General features: G+C 57.0%; 2 protein-coding genes across 5 annotated transcripts; one reads left to right on the forward strand and one right to left on the reverse strand.

Annotated features, from left to right (window-relative positions):
- Positions 1–1,422: 1,422 nt before the first annotated feature.
- On the reverse strand, positions 1,423–5,312 carry TSEN34 (tRNA splicing endonuclease subunit 34). 3 transcript variants are annotated; one of them, XM_065920820.1, is made up of 5 exons: positions 5,165–5,312; positions 3,841–4,087; positions 3,361–3,610; positions 2,970–3,224; positions 1,423–1,914 (listed from the first exon to the last, which is right to left on the reverse strand). In XM_065920820.1, the coding sequence occupies exons 2-5, from the start codon at positions 4,081–4,083 to the stop codon at positions 1,727–1,729; spliced, it is 936 nt and encodes a 311-aa protein (XP_065776892.1). In that variant the 5' UTR covers positions 4,084–4,087; positions 5,165–5,312; the 3' UTR covers positions 1,423–1,726. The 3 variants fall into 3 exon arrangements, with proteins under 3 accessions (XP_065776892.1, XP_065776891.1, XP_065776893.1); XM_065920819.1 differs by lacking the exon at positions 5,165–5,312 and adding an exon at positions 4,955–5,104; XM_065920821.1 differs by lacking the exon at positions 5,165–5,312 and adding an exon at positions 4,330–4,648.
- A 331-nt stretch (positions 5,313–5,643) lies between these two features.
- MBOAT7 (membrane bound O-acyltransferase domain containing 7) lies at positions 5,644–19,588 on the forward strand. 2 transcript variants are annotated; one of them, XM_065926851.1, is made up of 8 exons: positions 5,644–5,916; positions 6,616–6,694; positions 6,793–6,922; positions 7,456–7,582; positions 9,612–9,771; positions 11,609–11,969; positions 13,998–14,174; positions 18,581–19,588. In XM_065926851.1, exons 2-8 carry the CDS (start codon positions 6,619–6,621, stop codon positions 18,966–18,968), a joined length of 1,419 nt encoding a protein of 472 aa, XP_065782923.1. In that variant the 5' UTR covers positions 5,644–5,916; positions 6,616–6,618; the 3' UTR covers positions 18,969–19,588. The 2 variants fall into 2 exon arrangements, with proteins under 2 accessions (XP_065782923.1, XP_065782924.1); XM_065926852.1 differs by lacking the exon at positions 5,644–5,916 and adding an exon at positions 5,953–6,491.
- Positions 19,589–19,698: the final 110 nt, after the last annotated feature.

The raw sequence follows: 19,698 nt of genomic DNA on the forward strand, positions 1-19,698 counted from the left end.
TGCCTGACTTCATTTAGTTATCATTACCTGTGATAATCTCTAGGTCCACTCATTTTGCTGCAAATGGCAATATTTCATTCTTTTTTATGGCTGAGTAATATTCCATTGCATATATGTACCAAATCTTTATCCATTCATCTGTTGATGGACACTTAGGTTGCTTCCATGTCTTGGTTATTGTAAATAGTGCTGCATGCATCTTTTCAAAGTATGGTTTTCTCAGTATACATGCCCAGTAGTGTGATTGCTGGGTCATTTGGTAGTTCTATTTTTAGTTTTTTAAGGAACCTCCATACTGTTCTCCCAAGTGGTTACACCAATTTACATTGCCACCAATAGTGTAAGAGGGTTCCCTTTTCTCCACACCCTCTCCAGCATTTATTACCTGTCGGGGTCTCGAGTTCTATCCCTGGTTGGGAACTAGATCCCACATGCCACAACTAAGACCTGGTGCAGCCAAATAAATAGATAAAAATTTTTTTAAAAATCAAGTTTCTTAAATATTGGACGTTGGTACTGGTAATGTTCTATTAATTTGTTAAGCAGAAAGGCAGCTCTGCAAATTGTTTTACAAGTGCATATTTCATACGTATGTGTTTTAGCTTTTGTAAAAAATTGTGGAATACAGCGTACATATAAAGGAGGATCTAGAATATAAACATACGGTGTAAAAAGTAATTCTCCCAACACCTGGATAAACAACACCCAATCCAAGAGGAAGGCCACCGCATGGATATTCCTCTCCCTACTCCTTAAAACTGCAACAGTTGCCCCTTTTTTTCATGAGTTATTTTTTATTTATGCCTTTGTATGCATCTGAAATGTCTTAAAGCTTTTCCAAAGTAAGTGTAGTGCAGTGGAAGAGCTGGGACTTCAGAGTCAGAAAGACCAGGTTTTAAACCCCAGCTCAGATGGTAAAGAATCTGACTGCAATGCAGGAGACCTGGATTTGATTCCTGGGTCCAGAAAATCCCCTGCAGAAGAAAATGGCTTCCCACTCCAATATTCTTGCCTGGAGAATCCCATGGACAGAGGAACCTGCGTTTAGTTCTCAGTCGTGTCCGACTCTGTGTGCCCCCATGGACTGTAGCCCATCAGGCTCTTCTGTCCATGGAGATTCTCCAGGCAGGAATACTGGAGTGGGTTGCCATGCCCTCCTCCAGGGGATCTTCCCAACCCAGGGATCAAACCCAGGTCTACCACATTGGAGGCATACTCTTTACCATTTGATCCACCAGGGAAGCCCATGGTCACAAAGAGTTGGACACAACTCAGTGACTAACACACCTGCTCCTTACTAGAGGTGGGACCTGGGGCAAGTCATTTCCCCTCCCCCAGGCTTTTCTTCATCTGCCCAAACACCTGCAGCAAATGCCCACATCTCCCAGGATTGTCTTAAGGATTCAAACCACAAACTCCACACTGATTCAACAAATTTATTGAGACCTCTTGGGACCTAAGCCCTGTAGAAAAGAGAGATGAATCAGCTTTCACACTCAGGAAGTTCATGGTTGGAAACTGGTAACTATAAAAACAACACAGCCACTAAGTGCTTTGGATTGGGAAGGGATATAAGGAGGATGTAGTGTTTATAAATCTGGAATCGAACACTAACCGCCAAGAGAGGCAGGAGGTTGGGCGGGACCTCCCATGAAGAGATGAACTTGGAACCATCTAGAAAGGGTCTTGCCACGGACATAGCCGAGTGCCCACAGGTCTCTGGAGCTCACTGCAGGCTGGCCCACTGCAGGGACGTGTAGACCACCTTACCATCGGGCTGCGGGGAGCAAAGCAGCAGTGTCTTTCTGACACTGGTGCCCAGGCGGCCAGCCGAAACCAGGTCCTGGAGTGGGATGGGGTCCCCGGGAGCCCAGCACTGGGCGATGTAGTGAGCGTGGAAACGCAGCGGGTCGCCTGGGTGAAGGAGAGAGGCAGGTAGCAGTTTCCACTGGTGGAGAACTGGAAGACCCTGGGACCTCCAACTCGGAGGGGATCTCAATGCATCCAGCCATCACTACCAATATTGCAAAAGACACCCTTGGGCCTGGGGGGCGGAGCAAGTTGACACATGATGCATATCTTATTTAAAAACAAGTAACTGAATATATCACTGTCAGTCAAAGCCATGAGGAACTCAAAGGGTATTATGTATATCGTATCATAAATATTCAATGAGAAGTGACTCAGACTAAAAGAAGAGAACGATTTACAACAGGAGGGCATAATAAAATAGAATTAAGGAGTCAACCAAATTTTTCTGAAAAGGGCCAGATAGTCAATGTTTTCAGTTTTGTGGGCCATGCTGCAAATACTCAATTCTGCCAATCTAGCACCATAGCATCCACTGACCATATGTAAACAAACAGAGCTGTGTTCCAATAAAACTTTATTAAAAAAAAAAAAAACCTGTCTGTGCCTCATTTGATGGGCTGGGGGGAGGGGGGCTACAATACTTTGCTCCCAGGTTAGATGAATCTGACCAAGTAGAGTAGGACCCTGAGTAAGGCACTATACAGAAAACTAACAGGTAACATAAATCTAAAAGAGCAAGTCTTCCAGCAATTCTACTCCTGGGTATTTATCTGAAAAAAAGTGAAAACACTAATTCAAGAAGATAAACTCACCCCTATGTACATTGCAGCATTATTTACAATAGCCAAGATATGGAAGGGCTTCCCAAGTGGCTCAGTGGTAAAGAATCTGCAATGTATATGTATTATTAAATATAGTAATGTACATAACACTACAAAATATGATTTACATTTTATTCTATATGTCTTCTGTGAGAGTTTTTTTCTCCCTCTTTGTTCATTTACTAAACTGCTCTCCAAAAAAGCTTGGGTTCCCAAGTGTTTCCTGTTTTTCCATGGTTTCAGAGGCTGAGAAAAGGAGACCAAAAAAGGGGGGAAATGCAGACCGTGGTGAGATTGTGAAGAAAAATGTCACCAGAGGTCCCAACACAAACTCACCGGGATAGACCAGGAAGTCGCCCCCAAACTTGCCAGCGGCACTGAGGAAGAAGCCTCGTTCCCACAGGTCTCTGTAGATGCTATAGCGAAGCTCGTGGGCAGGGCGGCCAGCATGGGGCCAGTCTTTGGACTGGACACGCCAGTCCAGGGGCCTAGCCTTGATGGGCCGCGGCCGAGCAGTGGCCAACTGGATAAGCAGAGCAGACCTCGGTAAAGGGGCCACTCCATTTGAAGGCCCTGGCTGGGGAGAGGAGCCTGGTGGGGAAGAATCCAAGAGAGTCTGATGAATCCAAGGGGCAAGGCTTTTTTCTCAGGCCCCAGGGAGGATCAGCTAAAAATCCCCCAAGGATCTCTTCCCTCTTTCCCCTGGTCCGTGGACTCCAACCCCCACCTTCACAAGCTTCCTCATGCTCTCCAGCAGCCTGGCCGGCACTGGCCTCATTCTCTTTGGCAGCTTGCTTCCCACCGGCCTCCTGGCTCCCACTGGTCCCTGATTCCTGTTCCAGCTTTAGCTTCTTCGCAGTCTGGCCCTCTGTAATCTTCTCTAGGAGCTCCTGACGACGGGTCTCTCGGGCCTCAGCTGCCAGAGCGCTTTGCTCCTGGAAACCCTGCTCTTGCTGGCGCTTGAAGGACGCCAGTGCCTGAGAAGTAAACTTTGCTGTAATATCAGGATTCAGACATGCCCTGCCTTAGAAATCCTAACTCTGGCCCCTCCAAACCTCGGGGAGTGAACCCAGGAATCCTACTATCCTACTCTCACAGAATTCCAGAATCCAGGACTCTCAGAGCCCTCCCACCCAGGAATCAGTCGTCCCCAGCCTCTCCTCCCGCAGGTCCCCGGGAGGGGCGCCCCTAGCCTGCCCCCACTTACCAGGCTGTGTTGGCGGGGGTCCGGGCGCGGGGCGCTGACTAGGGTCACTGCGCCGATCTCGGCCAGCAGTCGCGCCTCCTCAGGCATCAGCAGCAGTGGGAGGCCCAGGCGCGAGTTCTGGCGGGGCCCGCGGGGCAGGGCGCCCACCGTGCGGCCCCCCACGCCCAGGCGCTCCCGCAGCGCCTGCACCGCCTCGGCCCCCCACACCAGGGAGCGGCCGTTAGCCACCTCCACCACCAGCATCCTCCTGCGGGAAGCCAGGGGCACAACAGTCACCCACCGGGCAGCACGCCTCTCGCCGCGGAATTCGCGCCGCTGGGAGGGTGCCCACCGCCAAGCTGGGGGTCTCGGCGAGGCCCCGCCCCTGAGGCTCGTGGGGCGGAGCCTCGCTCCGAGCCGCGTTCGCCACCTGCTGAGCGGGAGCGCCAGTCCAGCTCCCTGGGCGCCGAGCTCCGCCCCCGGGCGATCCCGCCAGGCCCCGGGACTGACCCAGACGAGGCCCCGCCCCGAAAGGAGCGCCGGGGCCCCGCCGGGGCGCCTCGGACCCTGCGGTCAACATTCTGGCCAGGGGCGAGACTGGCCGCGCGGGCCCCCGCCCCTGGCGGCAAAGCCTGCCGTAGGGCGGACCACGCCCCCTCCGAAAGGTCCTTTCCGGCGTCGCCCTCCGGTGTTCCCGTCAGGTGTCGGGACCTCCGGAGGCCAAAGCCCCCCGAGGCCACGCCCCCTTGGGGGTTCCTCGGGGACCCTTCTTTCTGAGCCCTCGAGGTCCAGCCCCAGGTCCCCGATCTGAGTCCAGCTCGCAGAATGCGAAGCCCCGCCCCCGCCCGAGCGCGGCCGCTTCGTACGTTCGGAAGTCCTCGGCTCAGCCCGTCGCGGCCCCGCCCCCTCCCGAAGACTAGGCGTCAGGCGTTAGGACGGCCTCTGCTCACGTCAAGCCCACAGCCTGAGGCCCCGCCCCCTTCGGCCGCGGGCTCTCTCCCCGGTTGGAGTTCCCGCCACACGACCGAACCCACAGCCGGAAGCCCAGTGCGTTCTCCGCTCGGGCGGGCTCAGGCCGCTCGTGAGCGCTCCCTTCAGAATGTGGCACCGTCCTCTGACGGAACCAGCTATTCACCTCGTAAACACCAGATCGCAGTCCCGGCGGAGCCACCCCCTACGTAGCGCGCCACGCGGGGTTTCCTCCACCCCCCATGCCGACCCCCTGCGTCGGTGTCGTCACGCCGCCACCTCAGCGGAGCGGGAAGGCTGGGGCCCGCCCCGCAGGGCCAAAGCCCTGCCTTCCCCCTAAAGTGTAAATCCCTCGAGCCCGCCCCTCGAAGCGCACCTCCCGCCTCGGTTCCGGGACTAGGAAACCGGCAGCTCGCCACGCTGGCCCGCCCCTTGAGGTCGGACGCTGTTTGCCCCACCCTCTAGGGGGGCTTCTGGGCCCCGCCTCTTTCGTGTGGCCAAAGCCCGTGGTTCTGCCTCGGTCCTAAACCTGAGACTCCGCCTATGAGCCACCCAAGGTCGCATCTACCCGACTACCTCCGAAGGGAGCCGAGACTGTGGCCCCGCCCACTTCCGGCCGAAGCTCTTGGCTCCTCCCACAACCGAACCTACTCGACCACCTCCGAAAAAATCCGAAGCTTGTGGCCCCGCCTCCAAATCGCCCCCGGATTCTGGCTGAAGGAACCTGGAGCGGAGGCCCCGCCTCCCTCTGACAGCTCAGCTCCAGGCCCCGCCTCTTTCCGGGGTCCCGCGGCGCCCTCGGAGCCCGAAGCTTCTGGCCCCACCCCTTCCCGAGCCGAAGCCCCGCCCTTTGCGTGCTCGCAGCGGGGTAGATCCGAGCCTGGCCGGGTCCCGCCGCCGGGTAGTGCTCTCGGCGCCGCGTCCGCGCTCCTTCCCCGCCCAGCCCGGACACCGCTAGGCGCTGCGCGCACGACCCCGGACCGCGCAGCTCTGCAGGCCCCCCGAAAGAGGCTAGGGGGTGCGGGGGCGTGCTGGGCGGGGTAGGCGTGGCCGGACCCACGATAGCCCGCGGGCCAGGACTGCTCGGCCGCCTCTTGCCCTGCGGGCGGCTCAGAGCCGCGGGTCCAGGTGGGCCGGGGTGTGGAGGCGCCCAGGAGACCGGGAGGGGTCTGGACAGTGTGGGGTCGCTACGGATCGGCGGACTGATGGGGTGCGGGGGCGGCGCCGGGAGCGCGGCCGAGCTCCGGGGTGGCATGGTCGAGCTCCCGGGTGGCGTAACCGCCTGTGGCTTTGCCCAGAGCGGATATGAGCCGCGCTTGGTGATATGAGCCCCGGGACTCGGGCTGGTACTGGGGAGCGGGCCGGTTCTCCAGCTTCAGACAGGAGAAGGAACCCGAGCTCGGAGAAAGGTGGAGGCTGGAGACCTGGACTCCTGAGGCCGCCTCGAAGAACGGCAGGGGCTTTGGAGAGCAGTGTTTTCGGAGGAGGGGGGTGCCCAGGGATAAGAAGAGAGGGGCTGGTGTTGCTTGATCGTCTACGGAGAAGGGGGCCGCCAGGTTTGGATTCCTGAGTTCTCAAAGGAGAAGAGATCTGGGGGACCTGGATTCTCAAAAGAGAGGTCCTGGGGGTGACTTCCTCTATCCTCAAAGGAGGAAGGGCCTGGAGGTCGGGATTCCTGTGTTCTCGGAGGAGAGGAGCTGAGGGTAGGACTCCTTGATCTTTGACAACTGGGGATTCGGACGGGGGCAGATTCCTAAATCCTCTAAGAATGAGGGACTGGCGGCTGGACTTCTGGGTTCTCACTGTGAACGTCTGCCCCTTCCCTAGAACATGTCGCCCGAAGAATGGACATATCTAGTGGTTCTTCTTATCTCCATCCCAATCGGCTTCCTCTTTAAGAAAGCTGGTGAGTCAGGTTCCCTCCTCAGCGGAAAATAAGGGGGGCGGGCAGAATGGGGGACCCCGTGGAAAGTTCTACACTGATGCTGTGCCTTCTCCCTGCAGGACCTGGGCTGAAGAGATGGGGTGCGGCAGCCGTGGGCCTGGGACTCACCTTGTTCACCTGTGGCCCCCACACTTTGCATTCTCTGGTCACCATCCTTGGGACCTGGGCGCTCATTCAGGCCCAGCCCTGGTGAGGATTTGGTGGGAGGAGGAGGGGGAGCACAGAGCGGGTGGAGGATGCAACCTGTTTCCTCTTGGGGTCTTTCTCTGTTTCCGCCTCGGTCTCTGGATGTCTCTTGTGTGCCTCGAGATTCTCTGTGTCATGGGTCTGGTCTGTTCCTCCTCTCCTGCCTTTTTCTGGGTCTCATCCCTGTGTGTTTGGCCTGGCCCTTGACGTCCATGTCATGGATTCAGGAGAGAGGAGGGCATTACTGGTCTGCTGGCCTTGGTATTCTCTCTCGTTCTCCCTCCCTTCTCTCCCTCCCTCCCAGAAACAAATGGAGACGTGAAGGGTCTTCACCCCACAGCCTCTCTCTCCATCTCCTCCTTGTTCTCTGTTGCTGTGCGCTTCTCTGCAGCTCTTTCAGTCATGTTCATTCCATACAACCCCCTCTCCTGTCTCTGAAGGTGGGTGGAGGGGGGTGGGATCTGCAGCTGGAATCCAGGGGGGACAGAGGCAAGACCTCTGGCACCCAGCGCAACAGACCTCCTGTCTTGTCTCAGCTCCTGCCACGCCCTGGCCCTCGCCTGGACCTTCTCCTACCTGCTTTTCTTCCGTGCGCTCAGCCTGCTGGGCCTGCCCACTCCCACGCCCTTCACCAACGCCGTCCAACTGCTGCTGACGCTGAAGGTCAGGCTACCCCCACACCCCCAGCCCTCCCTGGGTGCCCAGTGAACCAGCCCAGCTTTACCTTCTCCTCCCTGGGGAGGCAGAGGAGGCGGGTCGGTCTCTCCCACGCACTCCGCTGAGGGCAGGACTTCACCTCTCAGCTCAGAGTAAAAAAAGTACCCAAAGCTATATAACTGTGGGTGTCAGTGGGTGGCTGGGCTAAAGTGCATCTTTGTAGCAAGCCACGTTGCAAAGGAGAAAAAAGAAAAAACAGCTTTGGGCGGAGAGCACTGAGCTGAGGGCACAAAAGCAGAACACCACTTCTGGCTTCCCATGACCTGGGAAGATGAGAGAAAACAGGTCTGCAGGCCCCACCGAGGGAGAAGCGGTCTCGCGCTCCTCCCAGGTGCATCCTCTCAGTGATCGGAAGGGTCAGGCGGCAGTGGCGGCAGGGTTCTTCCAGCATTCCGTATTCCTGGGCGGGAGCTGAAGGGTGGGCAGGAGTGGGTCAGGACTTGGAGGAAACCAGAGCCTCTCGGGACGCAGGGAGCAGCATGCTTGGAAGGGAGCCGGCCGCGTGCCGCCAGCCGTGTGCCAGCCACATGGACTGTCCATCAAGGGGAGACTGCAGCGCGGGCCAAGCCGGGCAGGGCCTGGCTGGCCCCAGTGAGGAGTTCCGACTTCTTCCTGTGGGGGCCCAAGAGCCACTACAAGAGGTTTTTCTGAAAACCTGTGAACAGGTTTACAGGTTTAAAAATACCTCCTCCAGACGGCTGAAAAAACTGCAGCAGGAAGGGTAAGGTGAGGTGACCTGGGACTCCTTTATCTAAGTCCAACTGACAAACTGGCAGCTTGAGACAGGCCTGGGGCAGCTAATCAGGGCCCCACCAGGAGGCCTGGCATGTAGGATAACCTGGGGCGAGTTTTTGTTGATGTTTACCTCGGCCAGGTCGGGATGAGGAAGGGTCCTGGGCCCAAGGGGCCGAGAGGAGGGAGCCCGGAAGGAAAAGGACTTGGGTAGATTCGAGAAGGTCGGTCAAGGGTCACGGCCAGGCCCCAGGCGGTCTTATCAATAAAGGGATTAAAAACACGGGAATACAAACCCAAGGTTCACTCCTGCGTGCCTTCGCCTTCTGCCAGCTGAACCCCGGCTGAAGCTGGAAGACACATGTCGGGGCAGCCTGGGGTCTGTGTGCAGAAGGCTAGAGAGCAGGCTGGGGGGCCAGGCTCAGCCTACTCAGCCCAGTGGTGGAGGCAAAGCGAAAGGGACAGACTCAGAGACTTCAGGGACTCGACCTGGGGAGCGAGGAAGGTTTCCAGTCTAAGCAGTTTATTGGATGCTGATTGGCGTTTGGTGGGGCTTCCCCCGTGGCTCAGCTGGTAAACAATCCGCCTGCAATGTGGGAGACCTGGGTTCGATCCCTGGGTTGGGAAGATCCCCTGGGGAAGGGAAAGGCTACCCACTCCAGCATTCTGGCCTGGAGAATCCCAAGGACTGGCATTTGACGAGGGGAGAGACCAGATGAACACCCACTTCGGGGAATGGCTAAAGCCGTTTTACACTTGGGATGTGTTAAATTCGAGGTGCCCGGAAGTCATCCATCCATGTATTAATGACAAGAGGCAGCTGCTTTTTTTTTTAATTTATTTTGGCCATGCCACATGGCTTGTGGGATCTTGTTTCCCAAGCAAGCATCATCAAGCCCGGGCCCTGGTAGTGAAAGCTACAGGTCCTAACCCCTGGACCCCCGGGGAATTCCCTGGAGGCAGCTTGGTGGACAGGCTTGGAGCTTGGAGAAGTCCCACCACGGTACAGCATGGGTGGTACCTAAAGCCATGAACTGCGGGGGAACATGGAAAGATGGAACTTAGAGAAAAAAAGACAGAAGGGCCCAGGAGGGAGCCCTTACTCGTCATTAGATGCTCAGAGCGCCCGAGGAGTAGCGCCTTGGCATCCAGCCCCACGGGGCCGCCCAGCACGGTCGTGAACGGGAGGTCTGTGTGAGGAGGCCGGGGTCTGAGCTGTCCTCCGCACGCCCCTTCCTCCCAGCTGGTGAGTCTGGCCAGTGAAGTTCAGGACCTGCACGTGGCCCAGAGGAAGGAAATGGCCTCGGGCTTCAGCAAGGGGCCCCCCTTGGGGCTGCTGCCGGACGTGCCCTCGCTGATGGAGACCCTCAGCTACAGCTACTGCTACGTGGGAATCATGACAGGTGAGCGTGCCCGCCCCGGGCCTGCCTCTGCCCGGACTCTGCTGTCTGTCCTGTGTTCCTGCCCCCCGCCCCCGGCCCCCGTTCCAGCCTCTGCTGCTCTGAGCGTGAGCCTCTGAGCCCCAGTCCATGTCTCCCTCTCCCACTGGCCCCAGGGCCCCTCCAGAGTAGACACAGATTGTTCTCAGCCTCAGTGATTCCTTGTAACTTACTGGGAGCACACAGGAGATTAAGGAGAAAGATGGATGTCACCCTAATGTGTCTGCCGCCCAGGCCACAAGGATTCACAGCGTATGATCCCATTTTTAGTTTCAGGACGTATTTTTCATTACCGTTGACCTCGTAGAAGGTTTTGACGTCTGTAACAACTGTATCGAGCTGTGATTACCATATTCACCCATTCACAACCACATCCAGTTTGCTGGGTTTGAGTCTCTCTATGGAGAAAGAAATGGCAACCCACTCCAGTGTTCTTGCCTGGAAAATCCCATGGACGGAGGAGCCTGGTAGGCTACAGTCCATGGGGTCGCAAAGAGTCGGACACAACTGAGTGACTTCACTTTCACAGAGTTTTGCAACATGACTACTGTGCAATTTCGTCACCTCAGAAAGAACCCCTGCACCCTTTACCATCGTCTGCCCAGCCTCCAGCTGCCTCCATTCCCTGGAAGCACTAACTGACTTTCTCTCTCTGTGTTTGCCTACCCTGAACATCTATAAATGGAATCATACAGCGTGTGGGCCTCTGTTAGACTTTCAGCACTTCTGTTAAAGCCCTCTGCTCCCTCCCCAGGCCAAGCCATCATTTTATCTAAAGTGTAGCAGTCCCCTCTTTTCCCTCTGCAGCCCCTCCCCGCTCAGTGACTGAGGGGTCTCCTGAAAAAGCAAAATAATAATCTAGCCCTTCCCTGGTGGGAGAGGCCTTCAGTGGTTACCCTAGCGCTGAGAAAAAAACCCCAGAGTCCTTGGAGAAGGAAATGGCTACCCATGCCAGTACTCTTTCCTCGGAAATCCCACGGACAGAGGAGCCTGGCAGGCTACAGTCCATGGGTTCGCCGAGAGTTAGATGTGACTGAGTGCATACACATGCATGCTCAACAAATACAAACAAGTTGGTGGTTTTACAGAAACGGAAACCATGCTTACAGTCAGCATCCCATCAGGTAATCTTCCCAGCACACCACTGGTCCCTCCTGCTCCCTTCTAGTTGCTGCCGCCCGAGAGCAACCACTCTCTGGACTAGTAAGAGCATAGGTTAGTGTTGTCTGCTTGGGGACATTATGTGAATAGAATCAAATACAGTATGTATTCTTCTGTACTGGCTTACTTGCTCAATGGTATGCAGGACTTGCTGCATGGACTTGTACCTGGTTTGTTTTCATGGCTGGATAGTATTCCATTGAGTGGATAAACCACAAGTTATCCAAAAATATACATATATATATATAAAGCCAAAGCCAAAGCCCTGGTCAGATCCCCCCGGGGTCTTGCCCCTGACACCCTCTGATTTCTTCTCAGGCCCGTCTTCCTCAAGGGATGCGCTGGTGCGCCTCCTGTTCTCCCTGGCCCCCAGGGCCCCTGCCCGCCTCCCTCCAAGTGTGCCGGGACCCCCTGGTTCTCGGACTCCTCTGTCCGAGACGCTCCCTAAGTGTCTGTTCCTCTTTCCCGCCGGGTCCCCTGTCTCCCCTTTGTCCGCGCTCCCTTGCTCTCCGCTCTCCTCCCTCCCTGGTTCCCCCGGGCTCCCTGGTCCCTGGCCCATCTCCCCCGCCCCTAGACCGGCGCTCTGCCCGCCATCCCCACGCGCACATGCGCCTGACCGCGGCCCGCCCTCCCGCCACAGGCCCGTTCTTCCGCTACCGCACCTACCTGGACTGGCTGGAGCAGCCCTTCCCGGGGGCCGTGCCCAGCCTGCGGCCCCTACTGCGCCGCGCCTGGCCGGCCCCGCTCTTCGGCCTGCTCTTCCTGCTCTCATCACACCTCTTCCCGCTGGAGGCCGTGCGCGAGGACGCCTTCTACGCCCGCCCGCTGGCCGCCCGCCTCTTCTACATGATCCCCGTATTCTTCGCCTTCCGCATGCGCTTCTACGTGGCCTGGATTGCCGCCGAGTGCGGCTGCATTGCCGCCGGCTTCGGGGCCTACCCCGTGGCCGCCAAAGCCCGGGCCGGGGGCGGCCCCACCCTCCAATGCCCACCCCCCAGCAGGTCAGGCGGCGGGAGGGAGGTGTCCCAAGACCCGGCCGGCCCCATCACCGAGGGCTGGCCCTGCCCCTAGCAGGGAGGAGAGTGGGGAGCAGCGGCGGGAGGGGGGGGGCTGGTCTCCCACCGGTTGTCAACAGTGTCACCCTTGGCCAGCACAGCCCGCCTCCCCTGTCCTCGGAAAATTCCTGAAACCTACAGATCGCCCCCTGTTGTGTGCTTGTCAGCCCCTGGGGTAGAGAATTGCTCTCTGTTGCTAGGAAAAGGAAGGTGTATTCTAGCAACCACCCTGCTGCCCCTCTGTTGCCATGGAAGTGTCAGCCCGGTAACCTGGTTGTTCCTGGTTGCTCAGGATGCCATCGCTGGGCAGTGAGGAGCAGCCCCTTGTTGCTAGGGAAACCATTCCCTAGCAACAGAACTGCCCCTTCTTGCCTTTGTTGCTATGGGAACGGCGTCCCCTAAACTGCCTCCTTCTTTGCTGGGAGCAAGCAGGCCCTCCCCCTGAGGCATCATCGCATAACGTTTAAATGGCATTCGCTTTATTTATTTCTGGCTGCTGGGCGCAGGCTTTCTCTGGTTGGGGCGAGCGGGGGCTACTCTTCGTCTGGGAGGCAAGGTTCTCCTTCCCGTGGCTTCTCTCCTTGCGGAGCGCAGGCTCAGGAGCTGTTGCCCACCACCTCAGCTGCTCCAGGACATGTGGGGTCTTCCTAGACCAGCGATGGAACCCGTGTCAGCCCCCTGCATTAGCAGGCAGATCCTTACCCACCTGGGAAGTCCCAGAAATGGCATTCTCCACCATGCTGTCCTCTGGCCTGGGGGTGGGGGGGCGGTGGTGGCAGCGGACACCATTCTTAGTAACCACCAGAAGCCCCAGTAACTGTGGATTAAGCTTGTTGCTGGCGAAGCTACTAGCCTAGTCCCTTCACCACGAGGCGGAGCACACTGCTAGTAGCCAGGACTCGCTTGTTGCTAAGGATATGTAGCTCCTGTGTTGCTGGGGAAGTGGCGCCCTGGCAGCCAGGAGTGGGCCCGCCCTCGGTTGCCTGCAGCTGTCCTCTGGCATTCAGGCTGGGGCTGGAAAAGCAGCCCCTTGATGTAAATTTTGAGTGACTCCTTACTAGGGTTGGGCCATCCCCTCGTAGTCACAACAGCCATTCCCTTGTTGGGGAAGTGGCGCCCCCAGGCAACATTTCCTCCTTCTGCCAGAGTAACCAAAGGCAGGCCTCCAGTTGCTAGCGGGTATCCCGCAGAAGACGTCAAGCAGGAGCTGAAAGCTTTTCTAAACCTTCTGGGCCCTGCTCTTAATGGAAGCCCCGCTTCCGTTATCAGAAGCAGCCAGTGGTTCAGGCAGCTCAGTGATAATCCCCCACTGCTCTGAGCGTTGGCCCTGGTGACCCCAGAACCGCTGTATTGCTGGAGCTGATCCTTCTAGAACAGTCCTACAGACTGATAGCCAGCAAAGGCCTCTTCAGGACGCTTTTTTTAAACATCCTAGGCTTGTTGCTAAGAAATGCCCTTTCCCTAGCAACAGAGACCATCTAGGTGACAGGCGGGCCTAGAACATCTCCCTAGCAACCATGGACCACCTCGCTGTTAGGGCTGCTGTTTCCCCAACCACGGAAGGGTCCGAGGAATTTAGAAAGGACTACTTGGAGGCTTCTCTGGATGTGCTGAACTTGGTTGCTAAGGAACGGCCTTACCCTAGCATCTGAGACCATTGGCAGGTCAGGTTGCTAAGGACTCATAGCTTAGCAACCGTCACGCTTGCAGACTTTTCTGGCTGTTGCAGGCCCCCTTCCTAAGAGAAGGAGAATCCTATTGCTGTGGATCTGTGCACGTCCCACCCCACCCCCCAAAAATGCACCCTCTGGACCCCCCCTCCCCTGTTGCCCTAGCAAATGCGACAGCCTGGGAGCTGTTGCCTGGCCAGACTCCCCTGCTTAGCGTCCGGGGCTGGGACAGGAGCCCGCGTCGGGAGGGGGCCCGGCTGAGCTGCATGTCTGTCCCCACCCTCGTCCTCCACCCCTCCCCCAGTCCGGAGACGGCGGCGTCCGTGGAGTACGACTATGAGACCATCCGCAACATCGACTGCTACGGCACGGACTTCTGCGTGAGCGTGCGCGACGGCATGCGCCACTGGAACATGACGGTGCAGTGGTGGCTGGCGCAGTACGTCTACAAGAGCGCGCCCGCCCGCTCCTACGTCCTCAGGTGAGCCCGGCGCGGGGCGGCACCAGCCACACCTCCCCGCTGCCCCGGGGCGCCCTGCGGCTCCCCGCGGGCCTCCGCCCTGAGCGCCACGGGAGCTGTAGTTCCCTGGCCTCCGGCTGCGGCTCGGACTGCGCTGCCGGGGTAAGCTCGTTCCTCTTTCCCTGGCCTCCGCTTCTGCTTCTGGCACGCCGGCCGCGTGGCGCAGCCGCAGTGTGCAGAGTCCGCTGGCCTCGACGGCTAGACCTTCCGGAATCGTCACGCTGCCCGTGCCTAAGAAACGTTAGGCAGGTGGTTGACCTCTGTTCCCTCACCTCTTTTTTTTCTCTCAAAAAATTGCCCTACATGCTTTTCTTTTTCTAGTTTTTTTTTTAATTGAAGTATAGTTTATTTACAATGTTGTATTCGTTTCGGATCACAGCAAAGTGATTTAGTTTTATATATATATTTATTTATTTATTTAAATTTTTCTTTTCTTTTTCTTTTTTTCTTTTTGCTTTTTCCCGCTGTGCTTTGCAACCTGCAGGATCTTAGTTCCCCAACCAGGATCTGAACCCACCCCAGCAGTGAAAGGGCAGAGTCCTAACCACTGGACTGCCAGGGAGTTCCGATCTATTCTTTTTCAGATTATTTTCCCTTATAAGTTATTACAGAGTATTGAGTAGAATTCCCTATACACAGTAACCAATACATTAAGTCCTGGTTGGTTATGTATTTTATATAGTGTGTGTATGTTAACCTGAAACTCCCAATTTTTCCCTCCCCACGACCCAGTGTCCCCAACTCTTAAATGGGAGTAATGCTGTTAACCTGTGTCATAGGTTGACGCGAGGAATAAGTGAGAGAAAGTGTTAAATGCACTTACTGTGAGGCCTGAGCAGCTTTTACTATCCTTCACTCACCTGGTAATTCCTGAGTGGAGACTTTCTGTAAACATAAGATAAACTGACAAATTTAGGAAGTAGGAAATCTTAAAGATGAAAAGATCTAGCCTCAGAGAGGTCAGGCCACCTGCCGAGTATCCTTCCGTCTTCCCCTCGACTCCAGGAGAGGTCAGGATACACCATAACGCGTCCTCGTGATGAAGCAGTTAATCCCGGCACCCCTGGAGCTAGACCTGCCTGGGTGTGCTGTCTAGTTTGGATTTAAAGACCCGCTCTGACTTTGTATGGGGAATGGAATAAAGGTGGGGAGGGGAGCAGGAGGTGAGGCAGGGACTGGCCCGGTGGGCACTGATGGTGGCCTAGAGTAGGGACCGGTGGCCTAGAAGTGGATGAACTGGAGAGGTGAAGTCAGGGCTCGGCCCCCACCTGGATGGGGGTCGTGAGAGGAAATGCAGCGGGGTGCCCAGGTGGTGGGCGTGGGTGATGAAGGAGAGGAAGTCTGCGCAGGAGGAGGTTTCAGAAGCCGGCAGGCCAAGGAAGCCAGACTTGGGTTTAGTCTCGTTGAGTTTGAGGTAACGGTTGGATTTCCAGTCGGGATGATTGGATAGACACCGAGTTGTGTGATTCTGGTGTGTTAGGGAGAGGTTGGTGTAAGTGGACCCGTGAGCATCGTCAGCTGTGGATGGTGCTTAAAGCTCTGGGGTCAAAGCACAGAGTGGACCCACATTTAGACCAGGGATTTTCAATGTCTGAGCTGCTCACTGGTATCTGACTCTCTCTGACCCTGTGGACTGTAGCCCGCCAGGCTCCTCTGTCTATGGGATTCTCCAGGCAAGAATACTGGAGTGGGTTGCCATTCCCTTCTCCAGGGCATCTTCCCGACCCAGGAATTGAACCCAGGTCTCCTGCATTGCAGGTGAATTCTTTACCGTCAGAATCACCAGGGAAGCTCCGGGACACTCTCAATGGGGGGTGGGGGGGTGGGCAACTGTGCTGCACCCCCAGGGGCATTTGGCGTGTCTGGAGATGCTTTATCATAAGTAGGCGGAGGCCTAAACGCCCACCCCCACCCATCCTGAGGAATGACCCAGCCCCAGATGTCTGTAGCACCAACAATGAGGGGCCCTGGTGTAGACTGGGGGCCAGAGGAGGGACCGGTGCAGACGCAGCCAGGGAGATAGGACAATGGCAAAGGGTCCTTCGTTCCCTTCAAACGAGCAAGGGTGTCAAGGAGGAGGGGCAGGAGGGAGGGTGTGTAGGAGGGAGGGTGTGTCTGCCCGTGCCAGGAGCTCCTGGGGGCGAGGGCAAGTGTGACCCTGGGTGGGGGGGGGGGGCATGGTGGGAGGAAGTCCCCCGCATCCTTGCAAGGTGAAGTGAAAGCAAGATTGGAGTGGGTTCAAGAGAGGATGGAATTGGGAGGCTAGAAGATTCTCAGGAGAGTGTTCACTGCATGGGGGAGGGCGGCGGAGAAACCGGGAGAGACAGTAGCTGAGGGAGGGGCCAAGAGCTGGCTGTGCACACACGGAGTTGGAGATGCTGGGCTCACAGTCACGTGCGTCCTCCTGTAAAGTCCTGTCAGTTCTGGCAGCGCACAGCATCGTCTCTCCGCCAGAGGTAAAAGAGAAAGGAAACAGTATTGGTCCTGAGTGAGCATTAAACCAGATTTCAATGCACAGCACAAGTAACCTCTTGCTGAGAAGTATCAGGATGGAAAGAAATCTCACCCTTTTAAAAAAAAAAGTTCATCCATTTTATTTTTAAGTTGGAGTAGAGTTGTGTTCGTTTCAGGGGTACAGCAGAGTGAATCAGTTATATACATATACACGTATCCATTCTTTTTTGGTTTCTTTTCCCATACAGGTCATCACAAAGTATTGAGCAGAGTTCCCTGTGATATACTGTAGGTCCTTACTGAAAGGGAAAGTGTTCGTCACTCAGTCATGTCTGACTCTTTGCAACCCCATGGTCTGGCCATGGAATTCTCTAGGCGAGAATACTGGAGTGGGTTGCCAATTCCCTTCTCCAGGGGGATCTTCCCCACCTAGGAACTGAACTCTGGTCTCTTGAATTTATTCACCAGCTGAACCACCAGGGAAGCCAGAAGAATACTGGAGTGGGCAGCCATTCCCTTCTCCAGGGCATCTTCCTGACTCAGGGGTCAAACCCAGGTCTCCCACACTGCAGGCAGATTCTTTAGCATCTGAGCCATCAAGGAAACCCGTGGTCCTTATTAGTTGTCTAGAAACCTCTCTTTTTTTACTATCCACTGCCACTTACAGCCCTTTACATAGCATGTTCTCAAGAGACACAGCACTGTGCCTGCTTCCAGGTTCATCTGAAGTTCACCTGGCAATTTCTTTGCCACCTGTGCTAGTTAAGGGTCTTTATCAACAAACCTCCTATCTCTGTCACCAGTGGGATAAAGCCCCACAGCTGCAGGGAAATGGCTCCCAGGCCCTCAAGGAAAACATTCCTGGACAGTAACAATTTCTCGAGGCCTCTTTCACCTTTTCAGAGATTGATATCTGCATCCAAAGAACAAAGGAAAGATGCTCAAACAGTAGATTTTTTTTTTTTTTTAATTCAAGGAACTGGCCTAAGGAAAGAAAAGGAGGGAAACATCTCCCCTGTCAACAACAGGGAGAATTTAGCCTTTTTATGGACATTGCGCCCTCCCCCACCTACCCCCACACAGTTCCCTTCACTGAGTTTTTTGTTGTTATTCAGTCACTAAGTCGTGTCCGATTCTTTGCCATCCCATGGACTGCGGCACATCAGGCTTCTCTGTCCTTCACTATCTCCTGGAGCTTTCTCAAACCCATGTCCATCGAGTCGGTGATGCCATCCAACCATCTCGTTCTCTGCCGCCCCCTTCTCCTCCTGCCTTCAGTCTTCCCCAGCATGGGGTCATATTTGTACTTTAAGCACCCAGACATGCCAGAGGCAAACCTTGGTGCCCGTGGGCAGGAACTCAGACCACAGTCCTTGGCCGACCCTGCTGTGATTTGTGGGCACCCCGTGGAAGTGGGGGTTGGAGCCTGAATCTGTGGGTCTTCAAGGGCTAGCATTTTTGGAATCAATAAGGAGAAGGGACCGTGGCTGGAAATGTCTGAGTCTTCGTGGATCAGTAATTATACTCCTGGATCCTCAAATCCTTAGAGAGGAAGTGGCTGGGACTTGATTCCTAGGTCCTGAGGGAAGAGTGTTGGGAGGGGGTTGCTGAGAAGACAGTAGAGACTCCTAGTTCTGAGGGAGGAGGCTGGGGCCTGGACCCCTAAATCTGAGGGAGGAGAGGCTGGGGGTCTGCACCCCTGGGTTTCAGGGAGAAAGGGCTGAGGATCTGGAAGTCTTGGGTCTGAGGGAGGAGGGGCGGGGGTCTGGACCCCCGGGTCTGGAGGAGGGGTGGGGGGCCTGGACCCCCGGGTCTGAGGAGGGGCGTGGCGTCTGGACCCCCGGGTCTGAGGGGGGAGGCCGGGCTCTGCACCCCAGGCCCTGATTCCCGTCCCCCCCTCCGCCCCCCCGCAGGAGTGCGTGGACCATGCTATTGAGCGCCTACTGGCACGGCCTGCATCCTGGTTACTACCTGAGCTTCCTCACCATCCCGCTGTGCCTGGCAGCCGAGGGCCAGCTGGAGTCGGCCCTTCGGTGGCGGCTGGGTCCCCGGGGCCAGAAGGCCTGGGACTGGGTGCACTGGTTCCTGAAGATGCGGGCCTACGACTACATGTGCATGGGCTTCGTGCTGCTGTCGCTGCGCGACACCCTCCGCTACTGGGCCTCGGTCTACTTCTGCGTGCACGTCCTGGCCCTGGCGGCCCTGGCGCTGGGGCTGGCCCTGGGCCGCGGCGGCCCCGGGCGGCGGAAGTCGGCGGCCCCGGCCCCCAGCCCGGCCTCGGGAAAGCTCCGGGAAGAGTGAGCCCTCGCCACACGCCCTCTGCCGCTCGTCCGGCCCCGGCGCTTTGGTCTGGGAATCCCGTGAGCCAGGCTGCCGCCGCCCTTCCCAGGAAGAGATTGGAATTTGGCCAGGGGCCTGGAGAGGATTCCCCGGCTCAGCGGCCTGCCTGGCAGACCAAGGCGGGGGCGCGCCTGCTTCCCTGGCTGCCACCACCCCCGCCCCGGTGATCAGTTTTCCCTCCCGTAAAAATCAAGATAAATGCCCAGAGAGAGTCTCCGTTGTCCCTGCCCAGGGCCTGCTGTTCAGAGAGCTGTCTCCCGCCCCACCGGGGCCGACGGGCCACAGGGCTTCTTGGGCAGACGGCTGCACGGTGTGGGGGTCGGAGCCTCAGGGCGGGTCCGGGAATCGGGTGGGGGGAGGTGGGCGCTTTCTGGCCGCTTTCGCTCCACGTCCTCTCGGTAGACCCGCACGGAGTGTGACCCTCTTGGAAGGGAGAAGCCGCGGTGCGGACGTCCTGGCCTTCCTGGGCTCCATCTGAGCCAGCCAAGGGTCCCCGCGCTCCTGTAGCCTCCTGTCAGCCTCGGGCCTGGGACAGGGTCAGAATGTGTAAATCTTTCCCAATAAAGTGTCACGCGGAGACTGTGGGATGTCTGTGGACGGTCAGCCAGGGTGGGGGGGCCGCATACCTCCAGCATCCCGCCGCGAGGTGTCACCGCCCGGGCCTCCGTGGGCCCCGGCTCCCAGGAGGCCT

This window comes from Muntiacus reevesi, chromosome 2, assembly GCF_963930625.1.
Source record: "Muntiacus reevesi chromosome 2, mMunRee1.1, whole genome shotgun sequence".
Classification (NCBI taxonomy): domain Eukaryota; kingdom Metazoa; phylum Chordata; class Mammalia; order Artiodactyla; family Cervidae; genus Muntiacus; species Muntiacus reevesi.